Raw genomic sequence first — 25441 nt, 5'->3', positions numbered from 1 at the left:
ATTTTTTTACATGTGCCCCCCCAACCCTCCCACCCCAAGAATGTCAAGAATTTGAACTCCCTGTTCTTAAGGTGAAAGGGCATTAACTCAAATGTTCATGAAGAAAAGAGGTGGCAAATCCTGAGACATTGGAACTATCCAGCAAAATCTCCCAAGTTTAAGATGGCAATAGATGATGATTTCCTCTGGTGCTTCAAAAGTGACTGAAAACAACATTCAAATTGTGGATCATGAATCAGGAGCCAGGAAGATCTCCATTTGCATCTCAGTAATTCTCTACTCCTTTATTTCAACATTTAGCTTTAGGTTTAAAATATTTGCTAGGAAAGCAGAGAGGCGATTAACAGAGATTTTAAAATGTGTGCCATAGTTACACATTCTGTCAACAGAGTAAAAGGAAACTATACAGCATAAGTTACAAAACGGTTATTTCATGTTTCGCAAACATTCCAATAAAACCCTCCACTGTGGTGTTATTCAATTCAGCAGCAGAAAAGAAAAACAGAAATGAACTCGAGAGCCAGCCTAGCTCCTTTACGTCTTGCAGAGAACCACGAGGAATCCACCCGCCGCAGTGCGCCTGTGAACCTCACCCAGGAAACCTTCCTGCGAGGAGGTCTACTCGAGGAACACAAGGGGAGGGAACCGCAGCTCACTAGGGACACAGAAGGGACTCCAGCCCCAGGCTACATTCCTCTAGGCTGAATAGAGAGCTCAAAGATGCTCCCTTTCCCACAGGAATAAATGGTGACTCTTCTGGGGTCTGCATTATCTCCTAGTGAATAACTTAACACGTTTGGGATTTGTTTTTGTTTTTTTTTAAGCTCCTTTTTCTTAAATTAGCTAGACCTACCAGATTCTATAAGAGCTTAGCCACCACTTCGATACGATGTTATTTGGTTGTTTTAAAATATTTTCACTTGATTACGATTTTTATATTATTATTCCAACAGACTGTATTAAAGGCAGTGATCACTAACACAGAACACAACAGGAGCTATAACAATCAGCCAGGCCGCTCGCAGGACCCAGCCTGTCCAGCCTAAGTCGCTGACATGCACAATGGTAGCTCACACTCTGCTACCCTCACAGCACAGGCTGTGGGAGGAGAGACTCAAAGAACAGATGTGCTGTACCCTTCGAAGCTATTTAATAAATATCCTCAGAAAACAAAATGGAAAAGAAGCCCTCCAGAGCACAACCACCTTAGGTCAACTGAATAGCATCTAGTTTATTCAACCAAAAATCGAGAGAGAAGGAAAATATTAAAACAAAAAAGCAGCTCTTAACACTAGCAGTAAATAAATTTGTACAACAATTCAGTCTGTATAATATGATGAAATAAATCTACATCTGTTCTTATTTTTGCTTTGAATTATACATACAAACAACAATTACAAGGACTTGTTCATACAGCGTGGAGGCCTGGAAAGGTGTTAACATGTGCGTGTTAACACGGATCGCCCGGAACTGATAGAATTTCCTATGCAGAGGCCCACAACTTTGAACAAATGATTTGCCTACGACATTTTTCTTTTTTTTTTTTCCTTTTTTTTTTTTTTTTTTCTTTTAATGCATCGACCACCTGTGGCCAGTGAAAGGAGACCAAAGTGGCAGTTTGTCCATTTGGATATCAGACTAGTTTCTTCTCAATTTCCACACTTAATTTCCCCCATATTCCTTAAAATTCTTGGCATCCTTCATGCCTTTCTTACAGCTACCCAGATGCAATAAAGTCTTCTCCGAATGTACAATATTTCTTACAATATAAGTTATATGCAATGTTCAGCATTTTTTTTTTTTCACAGCACTAGAGACCCTGTTGAATAGGGAATATGAGTCTGAATGGCTTATTCACAAATGGGATCCAGATTCGGTGATGGAGAACACAGATACCACAGTGAGCTCCTCTGCGGAAGTGGCAAACAGCATCTTGCTTCCTGCCTTCAAAAACATATATCCATCGGTTGTCGGTTTCATGATACTGCTCCTGCAAAAATGCACGTAGAAGGGGCTGGAGGGAGTCTCGCCTGGAGACCTGGAAGCATCGAGCAGGGCCTCTAACCCATGGCGGTGACCATACTGGAAGGATGGTGAGGTCCGAAGGCGAGGCTGGTCGGTGGGTGCATCGGCGTGGGGGTGGTCAGCATATGGCTGGAGTGGCTGAAAGGCGAGATGTGGCTGAGAGAGGACATGTGTCTGGAGAGGGCGGCTGGGTTGAACGAGCTGCTCTTGGGGAAGTCCTCCAGCGTGTCATGCACCTTTTTGCACTTTTTGGATTTGCTAGACATTTTTCGGTTTCTGGTCTGGATGCCTTCCTTCTTCATAGTCAGGGGTCTGTTAATCTAAACAGAGATCAATTTTTTTTTTTTTTTACTTTTTTGTTGGCTCTGAAACGGTGCAGGCTTTCACACCCCAACACGGGCTCCTCTGACTGCCCCAGATCAGGGATCTGCTTTCAGGGGGCCCCTTCCTCCCACCTCGTCTTGCCTCCTTCCCACGGACCGTGATTCCTGCAGGCTAGGTCTGCAGCAGGGTTCTGACTGTCAGCCTCTATCAGTTTCACAAAGAAGAGACCATAGGTGAGGTCTTCCAAGCAGGGGTTATTAATTATGTTCATCCGCCCCAATCATTTGGGCGGAACTTTGTCTTCCCAAGGACCATATTCTAGAGACCCACCCCTTATGATTGTATTTCTGTAATAATGAAAATATAATAACTTGTCTTATTTCATTGGAATTTCCTTAGACTATTTCATGAACATGGAGGCAACTGGGTAATCTTCAAGAGGGAAATAACATTTGTCTTCTCATCTGAAACCTGTGTTAGGACCTTAAAAGCACTACCAAAGTAATGGATCTTAAGTGTGTAAGTCTACCTGCCTTCAGAAACAAGGACTACACCCCTCTTCAGAGTAACTTCTGGTTGCCTCTCTTCTACTTGGCCTTTTTGCAATGAGAGTTGCTGTAAAATCTTCCCCTGGAATCGGGGTTGTATTTTATTTTATTTATTTGTTTATTTTTGCTTGAGGAAGATTGTCCCTGAGCTAACATCTGTGCCAATCTTCCTCTATTTTGTATGCAGGATGCCGCCACAGCATGGCTTGATGAGCAGTGTGTAGGTCCGCACCCAGGATCCAAACCCGCGAACCCCGAGCCGCCAAAGTGGAGCACGGGAACTTAACTGCTACGCCGCCAGGCCAGCCCCCTGGGGTCGTATTTTAATACAACGTGTCTTTCCAAAAGGTCATCTCTTGCCCACGTCACAGCAACTGCAATGACTGAAAGTTGCAATTTCCACCTAATTCTGATTATCCCCTTCTAACTAGATAAACAACCAAACCACCGATCAACAAGCATTTAACCGATTTATGGGGTGCAAAGTACTGTGCTAGCCTAAAAGCACTCTCCTAAAAATCGAAGACCAGGAATGAACTAAAGAGACAGAGGCAAGCGTCAACTCTCAGCATCACTAGTCTTCAGTCTCCGAGACAGCACTGCATCTTTCTCCTCCTGATAAGCCTCATTTGTTCTGTTTTTAAAATACATTGGCTTTGGGAGGGGCAGAATCAAGAGAGGGGACTTGACAAAGCAAACAGAGACCACTCCCCCACAAGGAGTCAGAATCAGATTAACCTCAATAGCAGACATCTGTCCCATATAGCAAACCACACATCCAGCCACATTTCCAGGGAAATGTGGCCAAGAGACTCGAAGAGGGCATGTCAGGCTTTCAGTCATTTCTGACTCCTTGGGAAAGAAGCATCCTCTCCCTCTAGGGTCCTCGAGGGTAGAGAAAGAGAAGAGGCTCTCACAGCTCCAGGATCTACCTATCTGCCCCCAAAGCTAGAAAATGACAGTTAAGGAAGAGAGAATCCAAATGGCCCAAGAGAGACAGGCTGTTGACAATGCTTCTGGAGCAGCAAACACACAGCTGCCTGGAGCTAAGCTCGGAGAGGTCACCCTGGAGAGGGGCACAGAGCCCCACACTGGAGCTGAGAGCTGATTTCCCCCTGTGCAGGAAAGCAGCGTGACAGCAGAAGAAGTAAAAGGTCACTGCCAAAAGAACATCTCAGGGTTCCTTCTTCAAAGTTATAATCAAGATAAAGACACAGCCTACAGAGGCGATAGGAATCTACTGTCACATCAAATCTTCCCCAAGATAATGTCTAGACACACAGTTCTCTACGCTGATATCTAGATATACATGGCCAGATATCTAAATATAATATCTAGTTACACAGATAGCCACACAAACCCAGATAACTAGTCCCAACACCACCTGGACACACTGATACTGAGACAGGTAGTTATCGAAACACCTAGATAAGAAGAAAGGAACTAACTTATGGCATACATGTGTAGGTAACTAGAAGGGCAGCACACAACACAACACCATGAGAATGTTAATAGACTATTATCTCTTATTGTTAAATGCACATAAATCACCTCCTTTTGTGAATTCTTACTCAACCAGAGAAGACAGAAAAACCACTCTTGTTGATGAGCAGGTTTCTCTTTCCCAGCCCCTGGAGCCCAGCTATGAAGTCGAGAGCTAATTCAGAATAAGGTGGAAGTGAGTGGTGGGTGGGGGGTGGGTGGGGGTGTTCCTTGGCTTTTCTTTGATTTGATGATAAATTCATAGTCTTCAGAAATACTTTCTTTTAGATTGGACACAATTGAGATCATATCTCATCACGACTTGATGATCAGATCTCATCAAGTAGTCAAAGAACTTTATAGCTGGTTAATTTCCCATAATTCTTATACTTCTATGGAAATAGGAAAGAAACATACACACACACACAATCCATTACTTTGAATTGAACTTTGGCATATTTCTAAAATGAGAAAGTGTTTACTTCCCCCTGGTCCCTGTTAGTCCTAACGCTACTGACCTCACAGAATGGCCTTCTGCTACTCTGAAATTGCTCCTGGATCCTCCACTTCATCCTGTTTCCTTGCACTAGTTACTTGCTTCTGAGTCACAATTTCTTCAAGTAAAACGGAAATAAAAATAATTTCTGCCCTGTCTACATCCTGGGACTATTTGAGGCTCAAATGTAATTAACATGAAAGTTCTTTGAAAACCTTAAATTACAACCTCAAAATAATTTTATAGGCTGTGCCGACAACTGCGTAGCTCCTAAACTCAAATGCCCCACATCTTCCAGATTTTAATCACAAATCTGTTTATCTCCACTGCAGTGAGCAAGTAAATTCCCCAAAGTGAAAACGGGACCTCGGTGTCATTGCTGATAAATGGATATATATCACAGTCTGAGGATCTGAGGGAGAATAACTGATTGCAGTGAGACCCTAGATTCATTAGTGCTGGGCCCTGCACGGGGACTGTGTCAAGCGCAGATGACACCGAAGGCAGGGAGACGAGTTTCAGAGGGTCCCTGGGAATTGCGGCAACTTATTCCCAAAAGGTAAAAAAGAACTAGAGTCCTGGAGTGACAGTGAGAAGTTCTCCTGTGACTCAAAAAATCTAACCGGGAAAGCTTCCTCCCCAATTCCCAGGTATTCCTGAGTAAGAGGAGGTGACTGCCAGCATGGCAGGGAGCCCAAAGCTCTGGCTTTTCCCCGTTCAGCCCCAGACTTTGCCAAAGTCAGACTGGCAAAGAGACTTTAGGAGAATCAGACAAAGCTAAAGAAGAGAGAGAGAGACACAGAGAGACAAAGACACAGAGAGAGAAATGACACTTCTTCCTTTGGGATTAACATCAACTTCAGGCTTGATTAGGGTCATGGCCGGTCAGCCAGAGTTGTTTCAGGAAAAAAAAAAATACCTGAAAAAATTTTTTAAGGAAGGACCCCAAATTAAAAGATGAAGAATGACACAGCTAAACCCAGATGACTGGCTGGCGGTTATCAGCCTGCTAGTTATGATACAGAAGGAGAATACACAAAGTTTCCTTTCCCTGGTCTGGATAATCTCCCTGGGTGGCTTTCCCCCATTCTCTGCTGGTTAGGACAAAGACATCAGATGAAATCTCTCTGACATTTCATTTCAGCTCTTTTATACAGAGAATCCATTTAAAATTCACAGCACAAGTTAAGCCAAGACTTTTTACCCCTCAGTAACTCAACGGGTCCCTCTGCTTCAGGAATTTGTGTGCCATGCATTACAATTCTATTTACCTTTCTCTCGCTTACTCTCCTTCTCTTTTTTGCAAAAAGTTTAAAATGTAAGGAAACATCAAAATAGAAACGGTGACTTTTCTTGTTTTCCAAGAGGAAGATTTTTTTCCCTTTAAAACCCAGGGCAGGCCCACCCTGTGTATCGGATCTCTGCATTGCAGTTTTTCCCATACATACTAAGGGGGCTGGGTGGTCCTGTCTTGAAACCCCTCAGTCTCAGCAAGGCTACCCTGTATAAAGTACACTGGGTCCTATTGCGTTGGTTATCTGAGGCCCGTTATTTGGCCCAAAGGAGGGCGATTCCAAAGAGGAAGGGGACCTGGAAAGCCGGATGCTCTTTCTGGGCATCGTGAGAAAGAGAGACGGCACTGGCTGGTCCCCAAGACACTTACATTGTGCAGCTTGTAGTACAGCCCGCACGCGTTGCACACGGGGTCCCCGTTGGCATTTCTCCTCCAGAGGGTGGTAGTGGTGGTTTGACAGTTCGCACAGGACGTACCTGCCCTTCTCGCTGCCGACTGGGAGCGGGGGGGAGAGAGAGAGGGTAAAACCAAAACAAATGTTCAATGTGTTTTCAGAACAACGAAGGCAAGACTTTTAAAAAAAAAAATGAAAAGAAATTATCATTGAAATCAAAACTAGCACGTGGCCCACAAGAAAGTAATAAAGATCCCCAAAAGCTACCTCAAGAAGAAAAAGATAGCCGATCCCCTGGCATAGGAGTGCGTCAGACTGCAGTCAAGTGGCCAGAAGGTAGCCTGCTGTTCTCCCGGCTGGAATTCGGGAGGATCAGAACTCCCGATGCCGCCTCTCTGAGCTAACGTTCCGCCTGCTCCCTTTCCACAAAGTTCACTGGATGTTAAATTTTTATAGGTAGCAATTTTGACTCGCCAAGAATATCAATTCTCAGCAAGGCTAAGCCATCACAATATGCTAACAGCCAAGGGAGAGCAAAGTCAAGCATCATTCATAGATCCCAAATAAAGAAACGCAGGATTGTAAAGAGAACAGAATAGAGAACGTCTGTGCGCGTGCGTGGCTGGCACTCAGGAGGTGTATGACTTAGGGCACACTGAATAGGACATCATAAATGAACAAGACCCTGGAAAATTTGCATCGGTCCTAAACTTACACAGCCCACACTTCGGTCACTTTCAAACTTTGTCACTCATGCTGACAGCCACCCTCATTCTCTTTAGGTGGCTTTCAGTTAATGAGACATAGTGAAAAGAACAAGGAATTTTGCTTTTCAACAGGAACAAAGGCCCCTCCTCCCGCTCTGTCTCATTTCACCTTCTTGAAATTAGGTATTTTCTATGTGCTGCTCACGGAGCAGAATAGTCACAGGTCAGATGTCAGCCTCCACTTGAATTTTCATGATTTGATTGTGTCATTTCCTTTAAAAGGGAGATTTTTCTTTCACTTTTTGATGTACTGACATTGATAAGGGGACTATTCTCTATGTCCCTACTTTTTAAAAAAAAAGTTAAACTCAAAAACTTCTGGAAGAAAATGGAGTCGAGTCACTTCTAATATACACTCCTCTCACCTCCTCACCCCTCAAACATAAAAAGAAAATGTTAACTGCAAAATCTTTCCCGCTCCTGGACTCAAAAATATTATCAAAGGCAAGAAAAGGAGAAAGAATTCAGCTAGTCTTTATCTGTGATCATGAAAATTCTGGCATGCTTATAAAAGCACGGAACAAAAACTACAGGGGTCATGGTGCGCTTTTCCATCAATATTTTATCCAGCAAAAAGTTGGGCCAAATATGCCAGATATGGAAAACCCAGTGGCAATTCTGAATTAACCAGACTGAGTCCTTTCCTTTCAAGCCACGAAATTGTTCCACAGATACACTCCTCCTTCCTACAGGCTTAAACAGCAGAGCTGCGGCCCTTTTTTTTTTAAGTCATTCTTTATTTTCTGTGTTCTAAGGAATTGGAAATTAAAAATAGCCTTTACCTATGGTAATTGAGAAGTTTCTGCTTTTCGGCAGTCCATTTTGAAAATAATTCACCACGGTCCAAGAGGACAGCCTCTAACCCCACACGCCTATGCCCACCTGCCTTTATGGAATGTGATGATTTAAGACTTAAATAACTGTTTCCCTTGTGTGCTCTTGGGAAGAAAATGATACATAACATCACCACTTAATGATTCTGACAATTATGTTAGCATGTGATTATTATTATCTTCCTGTACTTTTTTTCTTTAAAAGAAAAACTCGGATATAGTAGACTAATATCTCTTCAGGGACCAGATTTCCCAGCCCAACAACACGGAATGTGTACTACAAGCACAAAATGCCAACAGGTAATATTAGAGCTCCAATGACAAGGGTCATGGTGCAGCCCTTCGCAACATACTGACACTGACATGAATACAAGCAGGCTCAGAATAGGTCTCGGGTCTACAGACTTTGTGCAAATTTATACAGAACCTCTACAAGCCACACTGTTTTGGTTCATTAGCAGGACACAAAGTCCATTACTAAAGCAAGATACTCAGCTAGTTGTTAGACATGTGAAAATCCTGGCGACACTAGGAAAAAAAATTCTGTGGATCCTCCCTTCAGTCATTTCTTCTATTTCCTGCATGAGTTTATTCAGTGTTAGATATGCATCTTACGGAAGAGCTAGCTACAGGACGGCTGGGCGGTCCTCAGCGAATCTGCAAACGTGCAAAGCAAAAAGAGCAAACCAGAGAGGCCAAGCCAGGGGTGAAGGCACAGGAAACATAGGAAAGAAGAAAAAGAAAGTTCTAGGTATTCAGAAGTCAGATACATCTGAGGGTTAATAAAAGAAAAATCCTGAATGTGCCCTGAATGTGTCACTGGAGCATACGAATTCTATGGAACTAAAATTATAAAACCACCCAGAACAGATGAGTAAGAAAGAAAAGACGGCTTAAAATGCGGCAGCCAATGAACTCCAGAATTAAAAGCAATTATTACTCAGAGTTCTAGAGATTTCTTACGAAAGGTGAATGAAGACAAAAGTATATAAAATGCAAGTAAAGCCCTCCTATGCAATCTGCCCAGAGAGAAGAAACTCCAGGAAAATGTCAAATGTCCTCTTGCTCATCAATCAACCTATAGTCTGTCACCTTACCCCCTCTTTTCTCCTTTCCTTTTACCTTAAAAAAAAAAAGCCCAATTATAATAGTACCATGACTTATTTTAACAAGAAGTTTTCTGTTGTTAGTTTTCTTTCTTTTTTTCCTTTTCTTTTCTTTCTCTTTTTTTTTTTTTTTTTTACTAAGGCCAGGTTTTGAGTGATTCAGAACATTCTTTTGTGGTGTGATCATATTCATTCTGTGCTAACACCTCCAGCAATTTTTTTTTTTTCAAACACGTCTTGTTCTGATACGTTTAAACATCTTGATGTTTAGGTTGGGGGAGCTGAGTCGTTGTTTATAAGTTATCTCCAGTGCTCAGATATCCGGCAGCTTTTTCCTAGGAAGTTAGCTTTGCACATGAGAGAAAGGAAAAAAAAATACCAAAGTGCATGAGGACGGGTGGAGGGAGATTGAGAAAGTCAGAGAAGGGGGCAAAGATCAGAAAGAATAAAGCCTAGAGACTGAGGATTGCCAAAAATTAGTCACATGGGCACGTTCATCCCTAGAAAGTTTTTCCTTCTTCTAAAGAGGATGTGAAAGGTGTTGAGTTGCACGAAAATCTGATGGGGAAGACAATTCTTTAAAAAGAATACAGAGGACTTTTTTTTCCCCTTAGAATTGGATGGATGCTGCTTCATCCATTAATCTGCATGGGGAAATTCCCCTCCTCCCCTCTCAACTTGGTGAATGTCACCACCACAAAAAGCATTTTGATCTCTTGACTGTGGTTAGACTCATCATTTGCCAAGCCTGCTTTTATTTGTCTGTTATAGACACCTGCTATTCAATCTGGCCTCAAGTCCAAAGACAAGTTTACAGATGAACATCTCCTGCTAGTTTTCCTTATATATGCTTAACAATGCCAGGTTTTCTCAAGTATTCCTAAGGGTCAAGAAATTTAAGAAAGGAAAAGAGAAGGGGAAAAAAAAATCACCCTACTGATAGTAGTTCAAAGGGAAAATAAGACCAAAAGCTAGGTGGGACCAAGAGGCAAGGCAGGAATCATACAAATTTTTTCCCACAGGAATTACCTGTAGAAAGTCCTCAATTCTTAAGAGCAAGAAAGAAGAAAGACTCCACTAGGCTCAGTGGCTGCCGCTTGTGAAATCCAGTTAATTGGCCCCAGCAATCTTAAAACATTGGCACCCGAAACTCATCCATGGCACTAGGACAGCACTGAGGCTGCAATCAAATCCTAGGATTCCCAGCCATACTTCAGGAACGTGTTCTAGATGGTGCCGGGGACATTCCACCCTCCTACTAAATTCCTCTGTCATTATCAATGCATCTTAAATCAGTTGTCCTGTTAAGGCAATCATTCTATCCACAAATACATTTCAGATTTCATAACCAAGAAGTTAGCATCCTTAAAAATGTGGTAAGTGACTTCAGAAATACGGAGGGAAAAAAGAGAGAGCCTTTCTGTATATCTAATCTGAAAAAAGAAGAGGGAAAAAAAACTATCCCACACAAGCTGACATGATTTTGAGCTGCCCTGCCAATTTCCTGCAGAAAGCTCTCCTTCCTGAAGAGAGGAAATTGAAGACACAAAATGGTCTGTGCTAGATCCGCGCTTCCCAGGGACAACTCACCAGCCTTCGCTTGGGCTTAATGAGGGGTCGGTTCTGTCCGTTCATTTTGTGGTAGAGCCCGCAGGCATTGCACAGGTAGTGGCCGGTGCCATCTCGTCGCCACAGTGGGGTTGAGGTCGCCCCGCAGTTCACACACTCCCTGCCTTCTAGAAACAAGATTGCACATAAGTTACTTATGGGAGGAAAACACACAGAGAAGCTGCCAGCACTGGGAATTAGGGAGTGAAAGTAACATGGAGAAATTTTTTTCTCTCTTCTCCCTCTTTTGGGGAACTTTCCCACCCCCACCTCCCTTGAAGATGGCTCCCAAGTCGAGAAAAGAGTTACTGTAAGGCTATTTCATGGCCTAGCCACTCCCCTCCACGTCCAGCTCCCCTCCCAAGAAGCAGCCGTGAATAAATAGCAACAGAACTTTGCTCTGGGCCTGCCCAACTCGATGGGGAAGACCAAACGGAGCCAAGGAGGAAGGCAAATTTCAACTTGAAATAGTTCCCTGAGAAAATTCTGAGCCCTGGACGATGGCAAAAGCAATACATTCCATTCATTTCCCTCAAAGGAAAACAAAGGTGACCCATTACCGTGGCTAGGTCTGTCTATACAGATTGATTAAAAAATGAAGAGTAGGATGGGGAAAAAGGAAAGATTCATCAATGGCTAGATAGATAAACAGATAATAAATAGACAAATAGATTGATCAATTGGCTGATCGATTTTAGTAGCCAGGGCATTAGATTTCACTTCCAATAATACTGTAAATGTCCCTGGCTGGCAAGTAACAGATGAAGACCACGCAGGGTCCACTCACTCCCCCATCATCTTTTTTCTCTCTAGAAAAGGCCAAGGTTTTCTACAGTTTCCCAGCCACTGAGAGAGGGACTGAAGTGTACCTATGACCATAGCTGGACCAGGCCAGAAGGTGTTGGAGGGAAGGCAGGGCAGCCTTTAGCAAGGACCCTGGGGATGGGGAGGGAAGAAGGGAAAGGAAGGGCAGGGTGGGGAGGGGCAGAGCGAGGAGCGGATCCAGAGACCCGGGGCCTCTAGGTCGGCTCCTTAACCGAGGCCCGCCTGCGTTGCTCTTTTTCCAAAAAACAAACAAACAAAATAAACAAAAACCGGCCAGGCCGGGTTCGAGCAGCGTTCACTCAGGGGCGGGAGGGTGACCTGACCCACCTCCGGAGGGAACGCTCCCGGACAGACTCCCTCCAAATACCATCTGAGGACACGGGGGAGTTCGCTCGGTGGTTTCTTTCAACTTCGGCCGGAGGAGGAAGAGGAGGGCGGATTCTGGAAGAACCTGCCCGCTCTTGGGGGGCCTCGTTCTCCCCGAGGCGCGGCTGCACCAGCTTCACTGCTGACCGAGCCTGGATCCCCGGAGGAGCCCCCGCCCCCCAACCCGACCCTGCAGGAGCCGTGGCTCCACCAGAGCTGGTCCCCCCAAGAGGAGGGGTCGGGAACAGTCTCGCTCTCTTCGGGGGTGCTGGGAGGGAGGTTTTGGAGGATGATGGGGGAGAAAGTTGAACCCCTAAGGGTGGTTCTGTTTTGAGAGATTACTCAGCTAGCCCCAAACTACCGGGAAGTCTGCGGTGAGGGAAGAGAAGCCGGCAGAGGGCTTGGGCATCTTGACCCCCTACAAGGAGGGTGGGCTTGGGGGGCCCGGAACCTGTTCAGCCTTTGGAAACCCCCAGACCAAGTATGAGGGAATTGGGGGGATACACCTGTGAGCTGCGCTGTTCTCCAGGGATGGGTTCTGGGGAAGGAAAAGGACTTTTGGAAATGGAAGACCATCTTGCCTCCTTTTATACCGGAGTCCGTGACCGTGCTGAGTAATTTCTGTGCACTTTACTTTTTCCAAAGAAATTTTAAGGAGTTAAGAGAGATTTTATTTTTTTGCTCCAAATTCAAAAAAGGTTCTTAAGCCCGGGGTCTACAGAGAGCTTTCCAAGAAGCCCTGCGATTATCTACAAAAACTGGCCCTGTGTGCCAGGCACACTTTCTAGAGACCCAACAGCGTAGATTAGTCCTCAAAAAAGACTTCGGATTGAAATGCATCCAAACACCTTCCGTTGGGGTCAAAGGCCTGCGGGAGGAGGTCAGCTGGATGTGGGGGAGGCAAGGAGGAAGAAGGAAAGGGTGAGTGGGTGAGTGGGCGAGTGGGGGCCAGCTGCAGCCATAGCCCGTTGGTGGGCAGGCCTGCACTTTCCATGCTCCAAGTGGGCGCTGGGTCAGCCCCTCCTAGGGGCAGTGACACTGGCCTGACCTGGCTGGGTCTCCAGGCCCACCACATGTTGCCAAGACAGGGGCCTCCCAGGTTCCCAGTCATTTTATCCCTGTCTCACTTGGGTGTTGGCAGAGCAGGTGGGAGGATTTGCTGGCTCCTGGCTCCGCCATCAGCCCCAGCTCAGGTGGGAGTTGTGGCTGCGGCTGTGGCAGGCGTGGGGCTGGCTGCCCTGCTCCTAGGCACCCTGGGCTGGGGGATCTCCCAGCCTGACGTGATGAGTCTGATTTCCTTCCCTTTGTCAGGGGTGGGGAGGATGACTGGCTTCCTTTTCAGAGGGACCTTGAAAGCTGCACAGGCTGCCTCTGCAGCCAGGCCCTGCACATTAGAGCAATTTTCTGTCTAGATTCACTCGGCGAGTTTGCAACTGCATGCTGTGGCCTTTTCTTATTTTTTCTCTTTTCTCCTTGTTGCCTCCAGTCCGTGACTTCAGCCAACAACCAATTTTCCTACTGGAGGCCCTCACTGTCTCCCGATTGCTTTCCCTCTCTTGCTCACCGCCCGGTGTGAGCTGCTCAGACAGACACCTCTCTCTTAGGTGACAACAACCACAGAGCCGCGAGGCCTCTTGCCTCTTGACAGTCAACAGCCATTTTTGTGAACACCCCTTCGCCTCTAACTGAAATCCTGAAACTGGGCTGGGCAGGGGGTCGCGAAGAGGGAGGTGGAGGGAGATGCCCACTGTCAAGAGGAGGTGGGGGAGCTAAGAAATGGCCCTTTGCAAAAAGGCTTTGTCTTTTGTTTGCAAAGATCTATGCCAGCACTGACAGCCCGGGCGTTAAGAAAGCAATGGGTGCCCTAACCACAGCTTCAACCGTTTCTCCAAAATGCGACAACTCTCTCTTCTCTTGTCTCCTCCTTTGGCAAGTACGTTTGCAAAGAAGAGGTTAAAAAAAAAAAAAAAAGCGACCACCAAAACCAAGAGAATCCCCTCCTCAAGAATTCCCACCACTTCCAATTCCCACACCTTCTTTATACAGAAGGTGTCTAGAAACTTCCCCTCCACGCTCCCACACTCCCGAAGTCCCGGCTCCCTGCTGCCCAGGTGTGCTGTCCTTGGTTTTTTGACTGTGAGAAAGGAATAAGGAGGAAGAAGTAAAAAGCCAAATTTAAATCATCTCCTCTCCTCTCCTCCACACCAAAAGAATAATAAAATAGGTACAGAGGTGCTCCTGGTTCTGGTTTAGGGAAATGCCTCTCTTCCCCCCACCCCTCCCCAAAAGTTCAGAGTCCTAAGAAAAGAGATGAGAGAAAAGACTAGACCAGAGGCAGAAGGTGTGCACAGCAGAGGGGGGACTCAGATGTGCACAGCAGAGGGCGGGGGGGGGGGGGGGGGGGGGGGACTCAGACACGGAAATGAGGGCAGAGAAACCAGAGGCTTTTGGAAAAGTCGCTCTGTCCCCTCCCCCCACACAAACCACCATGCCGGCCTCAGATACCACGATCTGCCCCAAACTTTGAGCCTTACCAGAAAAGAGAACTTTAAAAAAAAATCCCATCACTACCTCAAAATGCACAGGATTGTTCTCTTTGCAATCAGCCCTCAAGCCTTGAGCTAAGCCGGGTTTTTCTGAGCAAAGCTGTACCCCTTTTCTCTGGAACCCTCCACTCCATGTTCAAGCCCAGCCCCTGGCAAGGCAGCGTGGCCACTGTCCTCTGCCTGTTCTTTCTTCCTCTTGCTTTCTCTTTGCCTCCCCCAGCTCGCCTGCCTCCCTCTCCCTCTGCCGACTTTCATGTACTGAACACGCAGGTCTGAGTTCTTCTGTTGGCCTAACCGCATCCGGACTCTATTAAAGTTCCTGGCGCGGGATAAACAATGCAACTGTCGCGGGCGGCAGTCTGAAAATAATTGGATTAGCTAAAACATATCAACTAAATAGAGACAGTCCTGCCCAGGCCGTCGGAGTGAATGTCACCCTGGAAAAAAACCATGAAAACTGATCTCATAGTCACTGGGCTCCCGGAGCCCTCCCTCGGAGCCCTCCCTCGGAAGTTTTCTAAACCCGGGTTTTGCCAGCTCTGTTTCAAGACTGCTCATCTCGCCCATAAGAGACAAGTGATTTTCACCACTTCTCTGTCTATAGAATCTCTATAAACAGAGGGAAGACAGTGAAATGGTCCGGGCAGAGGTATCTACCATGAAATGAACACACCGAAGGAGACACAACAATCTTCACAAAAACATCTCTAAAAATATAGTTAAATCTCATCTCAGAGAATCCCGAAGTCTCTGATTCGATGGCTTCGGTTAGAAGCAACTTTGGTGATGGATTATTTTATTTTTAAGGCAAAACTAGTTGGTGTGGGTTTTGTGCTTTTTTTTTTAAATGCAAGGGTCTGCCCCAAGAGAACAAAACAGGTAGCGTGCTTTTAGACTGGGTGTGCTTTTTTTGAGAGAGGATGAGCAGAGGAAGCAGAGACACACACCTGGGGAATCTTTTTCAGTTCTTTCTACCTCCTCTGGCTTCAGATCAGTCAAAGTAAATGTCCTAAGATGCCTTCCTGTCCCTGCCTGTGCTGGGAGCCCCAGATGCCACTACAGGTAACTGGCACGTGTGACTTCTGATTTCCATTCAACTGTTTCCCCGAGCATGAGCCCACCTCTCTCTCTCAGAAGTTGGGACGAGAGCCCCCTTTGCCACGCAAAGAATGTGTGTGCTGCCTTTGTCAGGATCCCGCCCCCCACAAAAAAACATATACACAGTTTATTTATACACGTCTATCTAGAGGGCTGTCCTCTGTTGACTGCATGAGCCCCTTTGAGCTGAGCAAGAGTCAGACAGTCCCAGAGGCCAGGGAGGGTCATAGGAGGGACCTGTGTTTGTTTAGGCTTCAGGAGGTTTCATTTTAGCCTTAAACACTCAAGATTTATTCCCTCGGCCTTCCATTTGGTCTTGGAAGCTGACTCGGGTTCCTAGCAGAACCCAGAAGTTCCGTGGCAGGCAGGCCGGCCGGCAGGCAGAGTATTTTGTTCTTGTTTTATTTCCTTACCCAGCTCATTGGAGGGTTTTAAATTAGATCCCACTTCCCCTCTGCTCTGAAGACTAGAAGGAGATAGGACACAGCTCACTCTTCCCCCGCTGGAAGAACGGGAAGAGATCACATCTCAGAAGGGGCTGGAACACCCCCAGCTCCCCTGGGGGGCCAGGCTGCGCGCTCCCTTTCCCCCCATCCCCGCCCTGGGTTTGGGAGAGGCGGAGGCGGGAGGGGGAGAAGGGGCTCCTACCTGTGCTGGACCGCGCCTTGGGCCTCGACTTGCATCCGAAGCCGGTGGGGGAGCCCCCCAGCAGGCTGCTGGGCGGGAAGAGTCCGGAGCTGTATTCGGGGACGTAGGGCGAGTAGGTGGTGATGGGGTGGTGGGCCGTGGAGGCGGCCCCGCCCAGGGTGGGCATGCTGCCGCGGGCGTGCGACGACTCGAGCTTCATGCTGTCGGGCAGCGGGACCTGGTACTTGATGCATTCCTTCTCGTCCTGCCGGGCCGAGCCGGCCGAGCCCGGCGTGGACAGCGACGGGTCCGGCGAGACATCCTTCGGCGGGGTGGGCGGGAAGGTGAAGAGGTGCGGGCTGGAGTGGCCCGCCGACAGGGACGAGGACGAGGCCGGGGGATAGACGGAGAGGGGCCCCGGGGAGCCGTGGTGGATGGAGGTCTTGGAGAAGGGGCTGAGGTTCCAGGGCGAGGCGGTGTGGTGGCTGCCCAGGGCCTTGCCGCCGTCCAGCCAGGGCAGGGATCCGTGCAGCAGAGGCGGGCGGCACACCTGGCTCCCTGCGCGGGGACAGGAAGAGGCAGGAGAGAGGAACGAGCGTGAGAGCAGCCCTGGGACGCACCTGGGGATGTTCCCCTGCACTCCGGCGTCCCTGTCAGAAAGATCCCAAACACAGCCTCCACTTGGGCCAGGCCCACTCTCCCTAATAGGGGCGAGTACCTTGGCCAGCACAACCTCTTCACCCCTCTCTCCCACACAAATGTCCCATCAAGTCCAGTGGAGTTAAGGGCCTGTATCTGACACCCAAGAGGTCCTGCTTTGGAGTGGAGAAGGGCCCCTTGACTTATTTGGCCTCTCCAGATACACCTTCTAAATCACATCCCCTGAGGTCCCTCTCTAGAACCTGACTTGATTTATTGGTTTCCTTCAATGGCCCAGAGTCCCCCATCCCAGACCTAATCCCAGCCAGCCTGATAAGAGAGTGGGCTGTGAATGATGAGGCCTGAAGGGGTGAGCCCGGCCACACCGCTGCTCAACACCAGGTAAACACATCAGACCCCAGGGACAGGCCCAGCAGCTCTGTCAGCCCCCCATGCCTGGGGCAGGAAGGAGAGGGGGCATCTTAGGGTGACTTCCACATAAGCCTACCTCAATGCTTGCTGATAACTGGCAAGGCCTAAAATGGGATTGACAAGGAAACTTTAGTTGCTCAGACTGTTGGAGAAAGTTTCCAAGGCTGGATTCTTTTTTTTTTTCCTGCCTTTCTCACCTTCCCCAATCCTTTTTTTTTTTTTTCTTTTTTTTCTGTCTTTCTCAACCTCTCAAATCCAATAGAAGAAAATAAAATAAGCCCCATAGGCTCTCAAAGTTGTGATTCCATCAGTGCAATATGTGAATTTCCACCTGAGCCCCTGAGACACAAAATTTGAGTTTTTGTGTATATTTCACTCACACAGAAGATACGGCACCTTCATTTGAAATACACAGTTTTAAGGGAACCACAACTCAGACAAGTCCCTATGCTCTGAGAGGGGTAAATTTAAGCTGCAAGTGAAAATCCACGCATTTATTGATCTTTTAATCCAGTACCTGCCTCAGCATTTGACATTCTGTTTAACCATTAAGAACAATACTGAAACTAAAATCTTAAGAGAAAGGAAGGGGAGGGGAGTCGAGGGGGAAGGCGAGTTCTCTGAACACCAAGGGTCAAGATTCATATTATGCAGGAAGTCGTATAGTAAATAATATTAAGTCTGCATCTACCGCATTTCCACTTAACTGCTGATCTGCACAGAACAAGGGTAAAGAGCGCCCCAGCCACAGAAACAATTGTTTAAAACCTGGTGACAGCAGGGCTGCGGACGCCGGCTGCCGGAGGGGTTCTGTCATCGGCGCCAACCCGGGCTCTAAATAGGGGGACAAGGGTAGACCTAGTTGGCTGCAATGAGAGAGCCTCTCGTTTTCTCCACCTGAAATTTTGTTCCTATTTCTTCTTTAGGAACACACTTACAGCTGGAAAGCGTTATAGGTTTTTCCCCCTAACTATATAGGGCTGAGTTTCTTTTTAACATTTCAGAACTCTCCTAAACTTCTCAAGGTGAAAGAGAAAGAAAAAAAGAAAGGCAACTGGGATCCCCATAAAAAGAAACCCTGATGCATCCTAAATCTTCTGGAACCTAATGGGACTGTGGTAGGCCGGAGCAGAGAGAGTGGCCAGAGCTGCCAGGAGCAGGCAAGGAGGCAACCCAAAAGCAAAGACACAGGAAAATTCTGTGCAGCCGGGAATCCAAGAAACCTCAAAACAAGACAGTAGTCTTTCCACCAAAACCCCTTGAAGCACCAGAATTCCATCCCTCAGAGCCAGGAGGTGGGAGATCTGCCTAGAAACCAAATGCACTAGCTTTGGGGAAGGTTAAAAGGCAGCAGTGTGAATAAATACGCCTCTCGGGCCTTTCTGGAAACGTGCAGGAGAAACACACTGCGGCACGCTGGCAGAAGCCCCCAGAAAGAACTACGGGGTAACTCGGGGAGCGAAGCCCTTTGAAAGTGCCGAGTCCGAGCCGGGTTTGGCCGGCGCCGGCTGCCAGGTCCGGGGAGCCGTGGCCGGGAAGGCAGAGCTGGGCTCCCCGCGCTTGGGACCCCCGAGGCCCCTCGACCTGCGGCGGCGGGGAGAGAGGGCTGCAGCTTGGCGCCCGCCAGGTGAGCGCCAGGCCCGGGGGACACCAGCTGCGCAGAGGCGCCTGCTGCGACTGTTTTTAAAAACACACTCGCACGACGAGCGAGACGCCGTCCTCGCCCATTTCCGGGACCCAATTTTTTTAAAGAAAGCAATAACGACACTTGGGGGCTTTCGCTGGTTCTCCCCACCCCCAGGTCCCTCCCTGGCTCCGCGACCCTGGAGACCCGGGGCGGCCGGGCAGGGGTCCCGCGCCCGGGGCGCACTCACCATGGTGGGTCGGAGGGTATCTCTGCACCGTGGCCCTCACCGAGTTTCCGTAGTAGGACGGGACGTGGTTGCCTTGACCGTCGATGTTAAAAAGTACATCCACCTCCTCGGGCAGCGGGTACTGCGCCGGGTCCATGTAGGAGTGGCCGAGGCCCGGGTGGTGCGTGTCCGGGTGCTGCCCGTTCAGGACCGCGGGGTGGTGGTGGCTCACCCAGCGCGGCTGGTCCGCCGTCACCTCCATGGCCCCGGCTGCGCTCGCGCCCTCTCGCCGGGCCCGGAACCCGCGCGCGGAGAGGGAGGGCGGTCGGGCTGGGAGGTCGGGGGGCTCCGAGGCTCTGCAGCTGCTCGTGCCACCGGAGGGGCGGGGGGCGTTTAGTGATTTGTTTTCAGTGTGGGGAATGGGAAAGCCGGGAAGGAACGGTGATCAGAGAGATTTAAAAAAAGGAAATCTTTGAGGGGTAGTTTAGCAAAGAGAAGAGAAAGAAAAAAGAAATTCCAAAAAATAGAGACGGTAGGACAAAAGGGGACCAAATTGTAAGAGGGGGCGAGGACAGCTGGAATTCTGCAAGTGAGCCTCCTCTGCACCGGGGCCCCCTCGGTGCCTCCGAGGCTGAGTCTCTCCTCGGGTCACCTGCAAAGGAGAGAAGGGGGAGACCTGGATGAGCTCCTAAGCACTTTACACCTGAGTTTATGAAGTGGCACCACCTCCCCTGCAGCCGCCCGGCCCCCGCGCCCGCGCACCCGGGACACGCACACAGGCGCGCAGACGCCTCCTCCGGGGCTTGGAAAACCCGGACACAGCCGGGGCGCAAACGCCTCCCAAGCGCATCCTTAGCAGCCTGGCTCTCCCGGGAGCCCTGGACTGACTGAGCGGCTCCAACTTGGACAACTCCCTCCCTCCCGGGACACTGGTCCCGGGACCTTCTTTCCAGCGTCTAGAAACTCTCCAAAAGAGGAGGGTTGAGTTGAAAATGTTTTAAAGTCCTCCCAAATGGAAAGAAAAAAAAAATCAAACTTAAAAAAAAGTCGCCAGTACCAACCTGGGTAGCGAGGAGCAGAAGGGAGGAGGAGAAGGAGGAGGCGTGTGACCTGAGAGCAGAAACTGCTCGGTCAGATTGCGTGGCTCACTCTGTCTCGCGCTCTCTCCGTCTCTCTTTTTCCTCTCTCTCTCTCCCTCTCTCAGTTTTTTTTTTTTTTTTTTTTTTTTTTTTTTTTTTTTACAGGGAATGCATTCTTTCTGAAAGTATCAAGACGGCGCCAGGCAGCTCAGTGTTCGCAGACAGCTGTGGCGCGACGCAACTTAAGGAGGTTCTAGTGTCATCCGCGCCGAGGGGGAGGAGCCTGGCGCTGGCGAGGAGGGGACAGGATCGCCGGCATAAGGAAACTGCAACCCAAACCCGCTCCAGGACTTCACCCACCCCCCGCACCCCCGCCCTCCTCCCGCCCCTCCACTGACCGGAAAGGGGCGCCGCGGAGGACGGCCCGGGCGCAGGGGCCGCGGGGTGGTGGGCGAGGCGCGCGGGAGGGAATTCGCGCTCTGGCCCTTTAACTGTGGCCCCTACTCCGGCCAATTCATCCGCCTGTGCAGATGATTCCTTGTCGGGGACACCAGCCTGCCCCATTCATAAAGTTAATTTCTACAGGCAGCCTTTCTTTTCCAGACTTCGTTTAATGAGCAAACTTTTTTTCATTCAATCCAGGGTATTGGGGAGTTTATTGATTTGGGGGCTCAGTGCACGTAAAACTGATCAGAAAAAAAATATTTTTAATATCAAAGGCCGCTGAGATTTGCCTCTCGAGAGAACTGCCTAAGAGATTGAGGAATCGGGCAAAAGGATTTGATTGAAACGTCCGTGTTGCTTTGAGGGTCACTGTCAACATTTTTCCCAGCCTTTGGCGCTAACAAGCCCAAATGAAAGTTTCAGCTGTCCTCTCCAGACCTAATATTGGTAATCGATGTGTGCTTTTGACTAGGATGACAATCGTGATGGATGAAAAGGAGACGAGAGGAGACAGAGACTCTGACTAGTTCCCCCAGTACAGGGAGAGGGTTGGAAAGAAATCGGTCTACACTCCAGTTTCCCAACTTCTCCGTCTCCCCGCCCGGAGCCCCACTTACTCCGGCTCCCGGCGTTTTTCCCCAGCCGAGGACACCAGCCCCCTCCACCGACCCCCACCCCGGCCGCCGGGCAGGACAGCGGCCACTCTCCGCGGGCTCCCCCGGACTCGCTCTGCCGGCCCCGCAGCCCCGGGCGGAGGGAGCGCGGCTCCGAGGCGCCCCGGAGAGGAGCGGAGAGGGGCCGAGAGGGGCCGGGAGGGGCCGGGAGGGGCGGAGAGGGGGCGGGGCCGCGAAGGGGCCAATCAGCGGGCGAGGCTGCGGCCGGGCCGCGATTGGGCGGCCCCGCGGGCTCCAACCTCCTCGGCCTCCCTGGTCCTTTGAGCCACTGCATCCCCTAGCGGCGCCGAGGCTCCTGCAGCCGCCGGCCCGAAAAGGCGGCCGGGGCGAGCCGGGGTCAGGCGGGAAAAGGAGACTCAGATTCCACCCTGCTCACCCCAGGGCGATGTGTGCCAGGACAGAGTGCGGGTTCTCCCGCAGGCTTTCCCACCGACGGTCCTAAGAGCGTGATTTGGGGTTTTATTTGAATGGAAGACATTATTCCCTCTTCGCCCCTCTACTCCATAAAATTCCCTACAAATACAAAAATTCGGGATAGAAGAGACTGTCCCTAAAAGTAAGTTCTAGAGGATTCCTTTCATGCGGTGACGGAAAAACGTCGACATTCAGCCTTAATTTGGCGTGGAGAGGCTGTCTTACTTTAATACGCAATCCTTGTAGAAAGATTAGTAAAATTTATTTGGAAGAAGTGGTGGAAACCTGGGTCCTCTCGACCTTGGATTTGGAGCTTCTCTTGAGTCTCCGTCGTCTTAAACCTGACGTTTGCTAGGATTCAGGGTTGAGTTTCTAGATACGAAACAGGAAGAAGATCCCTAAATTAACCACGCACACCCCCGTTGTTTCTCCTGAGCCCACTTAGTCCCGGTTTATTAGGGCGGCCCAGTAAAGTCGCATCGATTTTCCTTTCACTCTAACCACTTTGCTCTAGGGCCAATCAAGCTGCCAGTCTCCCCCGCTCAGGGCGCTCTCCAAACCTTTTAATTATTTAGTTTCTGTCCAACATTCACCGGAAACCGCTCCATAAACAAGGACAGACCAACGCACACACGTTTTTGCTAAAAAAAAAAAAAAAAAAAAACCCGAGATTAAAATGAAGGGCCGAAGCAGAGAGAAAACATGAAAAGGGCTTCTCCGCGCCTCAGTGTAGGACGAGGAGACGCTGGCCGCACCCCAGTGCAAAGCCACGAGGAAAATCTCAAATGGAGCTCCTCGGTCCTCTACGCGGAGACCGGGAAGCCAGGGAAAGGATAAAAGGGAGCCATCCTCGGGAGGGAAAAGCTGCTGACGCCAGGACTTGAAAATGTCAACTTCTGAGGCTAAGAACGATTTTAAAAGACAAAGAGAAAATATTTGAGAAGGAGGCCTTCCGGTGTAGCGGCGCCTCTCCGATAAGGCGCACAACTTCGGGGGCGGGGGACGGGGCATTACTCGTTTTAATTAAATCACAAGCACCGAGTCCGGCTGCGCTGGGATGGAGAGCCCACCGCCACCACCTTGGAAAAATAAAAGATCTGGAAGGCCCCTCTGGGTCTGAGTGGTTTGGAGCTGGCATTGAGGAGTGGGGGGCTGCGGCTGGATGCCCGGTGTAATGGAGCCAGCCTGTAGGGGGTATTTAACATGTAATTCCCAGCCGGTCCGCCCCTGTTCCCGGACTGACAGTGGGTAATTGGGAAAGAGGACGTTGCTCTTTTGATGGCCCGCGCCGGCCAGTCTCGCCGACGCCACACTGGGTTTGACGTCACGGGCCCAGCCCCAGAGCCAGGAGCGCAGACCAGGGGGGAAGGGAAAAGGAGAGGAGGGGGATACCCGGGAGGGAGGGTCGAGGTCGGCCCCGGGACCCACCGGGAAGGAAGGGGGAAGGGAGCGAGGCCGGAGAGAGGCTGCGGCGCGTGGCCTGAGGCGGAGAGCCGGGCTGCGGGGGTCTGGGCCAGGCCAGGCGCCGGCCTGGCCCGCCTCGCCGGCAAATGCAGGCCGGGCTTCCTCCTCCGAGGGCGGGCGTGCGGGGGAGGGGAGGGGAGGGGGCTCGAGGCCAGGGGAAGGGGGGAAAGGTGGTCCTGATTCCCCCTTTGCCGTAGCCCCCTAAGCCGATCCTGGCCTCCTGCCGAGACACCTCAGCGCCCTCCTGCAGACCTGACGCTCCCTGCCCCCCAGGCACCCCGGCCCCGGCCTGGTCTAGCGAGTCCCCCCTCCTCCCCGGCAGCAGCCGGTGGAGCTCCGGTGGAGGAAGCGAGGAGGAGACCGAGGAGGAGGATGCCGCTGCCGCCGCCGCTGCTGCAGAGCCCGGGGCTCCTGTAGGGCGCGAGGCCTCCCTCATCAGGGTAAGGGGCTGGAGAATGGCCTGGAAGCCTGGGACCCTGGGAGCAAGCATCCTGGAGCCGAGCAGGCGGCGGCGCAGCCACCGCCCTTGCCCCTCCCCGGAGCCAGGTCGGGTACCGTGCGTGGAGCGGCGGGAGCCAGTCCGGCCTATTTGAAACGCCAGGCCTCGAGACGGCTGCTTTAGGCGTCAAGTTGAGCGGGGTGTGTGTGCCCTCTTGGGGAAAGGGTAAGAAATGGAGCCTTACTTTCTGTCCTTGGTTGGGGTAAGCTGGGACCCACACACCCCCCCAAACACATGCCCACGTTCAGGTCCCTCCCACCCGCCCTCCCGGGAGCGCAGAGACTCTGTCCGGATGGAGGTGGGGAACCCAGTCCCGCAAAGGAACCGGAGCTCGCGGCGCAGAGGGGAAGAGCGTGCCCCCCAGGCTCACCCCTGGGGTCGCAGGACCCAGCGAGCGGAGATCCACGCGGCCAGCGTCACCCACCCGAGCCTGGCGACGGGCGCGTCCAGGCGAGCTCCGCGGGGCCGAGGTGCCCGCGCGCTGCCCGCCGAGGGGAAACAGTAAAGCCGAGCCTCGGGGTCGGAGTCATAAAGTTACTAATCCCGCGCAGGGGGAGTGAGCGTGCCTCGGGCCGCCTGGGGCGGTCATTTGAGCGTGTTTACTTAAGGACTTTGCAAGCGGAGCGCGCGCGAAATAGTCGGATTTCCAGCGAGGCAGCAAATATTTGCAGGCGGGAGAAAGAAGCGGAGCCGGGCCGCGCCGCCGCGTCCCTCCCCCCGGAGCCCCGGCGCCGGGCTGGGCGGACCCGGCCGCGCCGTTCAAGACAGAAATGAAGCCGGAACCTGCGGGGCTGGGGGCGGGGAGGGCGCAGACAAGGCGCAGCGAAGGCCAGAAATTGGAGCGCGACTCCGAGGCCCTGGCGAGCCGGGGCTGGGGGAGGAGAAATCCCTTCCCATTCCAGCTCGATCAATCTTCCTTGGCTGCGATCGGTCAATAAAAATGGTGTGAACCGGCCGCGGTCGCTGTGCGTCTGGGGAGGAAGTGGAGGCCAGAGGTGCCGAGGCCGGCGCCGGCACCCCGCACCAGTCCGGTTCCCGGCCGGGCGGTCTGCAAACCTCAGGCGGCCAGTTCGTCGCCGGCAGCCGAGCGCGGCCCGGCGGGGCCTTTAATTGGTTGTCTCCATTTTAATAGTGGCCATTGTTGGAGCAATTAGCCAGAGACAATAACCACCAAGAGGCGTTTAATTCGATTCCACGCGCCGGCTGCGGCCGGGACCAGGGCGCTCTGGAAGCAGAGGCTGGCCCGGGAGGGAAGATGAGTTAAGTGCCGGCTCCCTTCCTCGCCGGTTCTGTCTTAGGTGTGGGAGTTATACTGGGGCAAGTCAAAAGCGGGGCGACAGAGACCAGGTCCTGCTCCTGAACAGGGGAGACCTGTTCTGGGCCTCGCTAGCCCCGCAGGGCGCCCCCGGGACCGCTGCGCCTGCTGGCAGCACGCGTCTCAGCTGCGGCCACCAATGCCTGTTGGAGGGAGAAAGGCAGAGAGGACAGGGACGTGGAAACCAGTCTCCTTCCTCCTGAGCCCTGGGTCCGCACCTCGATCGCCCGAACCGCGTCCCAATTCCTTTCCCCATCGAGAGAGGAGGGGCAAAGTAGAGAACCCTCTT

General features: G+C 50.7%; 1 protein-coding gene and 1 long non-coding RNA gene across 3 annotated transcripts; both read right to left on the bottom strand.

The window, feature by feature from the left end:
• Window positions 1-257: 257 nt before the first annotated feature.
• On the bottom strand, window positions 258-20571 carry GATA3 (GATA binding protein 3). Of its 2 annotated transcripts, none has more exons than XM_058532398.1 (6): window positions 20325-20571; window positions 19285-19915; window positions 16361-16897; window positions 10860-11002; window positions 6539-6664; window positions 258-2345 (listed from the first exon to the last, which is right to left on the bottom strand). In XM_058532398.1, exons 2-6 carry the CDS (start codon window positions 19523-19525, stop codon window positions 2061-2063), a joined length of 1332 nt encoding a protein of 443 aa, XP_058388381.1. In that variant the 5' UTR covers window positions 19526-19915; window positions 20325-20571; the 3' UTR covers window positions 258-2060. The 2 variants fall into 2 exon arrangements, with proteins under 2 accessions (XP_058388381.1, XP_058388380.1); XM_058532397.1 differs by having other exon boundaries at window positions 10860-11005; window positions 20325-20570.
• Window positions 20572-21669: 1098 nt separating this feature from the next.
• On the bottom strand, window positions 21670-24348 carry LOC131398741 (uncharacterized). The gene is made up of 3 exons (XR_009216976.1): window positions 24208-24348; window positions 22435-22515; window positions 21670-22246 (listed from the first exon to the last, which is right to left on the bottom strand). It is a non-coding gene; the product is annotated as an uncharacterized LOC131398741 (long non-coding RNA).
• Window positions 24349-25441: the final 1093 nt, after the last annotated feature.

Source organism: Diceros bicornis, chromosome 36 (assembly GCF_020826845.1).
Source record: "Diceros bicornis minor isolate mBicDic1 chromosome 36, mDicBic1.mat.cur, whole genome shotgun sequence".
In the NCBI taxonomy this organism is placed as follows: Eukaryota; Metazoa; Chordata; class Mammalia; order Perissodactyla; family Rhinocerotidae; genus Diceros; species Diceros bicornis.
This window is presented reverse-complemented; position numbering and strand designations above follow the sequence as displayed.

What these genes read in the sequence shown, in the direction of transcription:
- GATA3 (XM_058532397.1), bottom strand. Translation starts at nt 19,525, where the DNA reads ATGGAGGTGACGGCGGACCAGCCGCGCTGGGTGAGCCACCACCACCCC. An exon ending in TTAAGCCCAAGCGAAGGCTG is followed by an intron (nt 6,665 to 10,859) that starts GTGAGTTGTCCC and finishes CCCCGCTCCCAG; the next exon opens with TCGGCAGCGAGAAGGGCAGG. An exon ending in TGTACTACAAGCTGCACAAT is followed by an intron (nt 2,346 to 6,538) that starts GTAAGTGTCTTG and finishes ATCTCTGTTTAG; the next exon opens with ATTAACAGACCCCTGACTAT.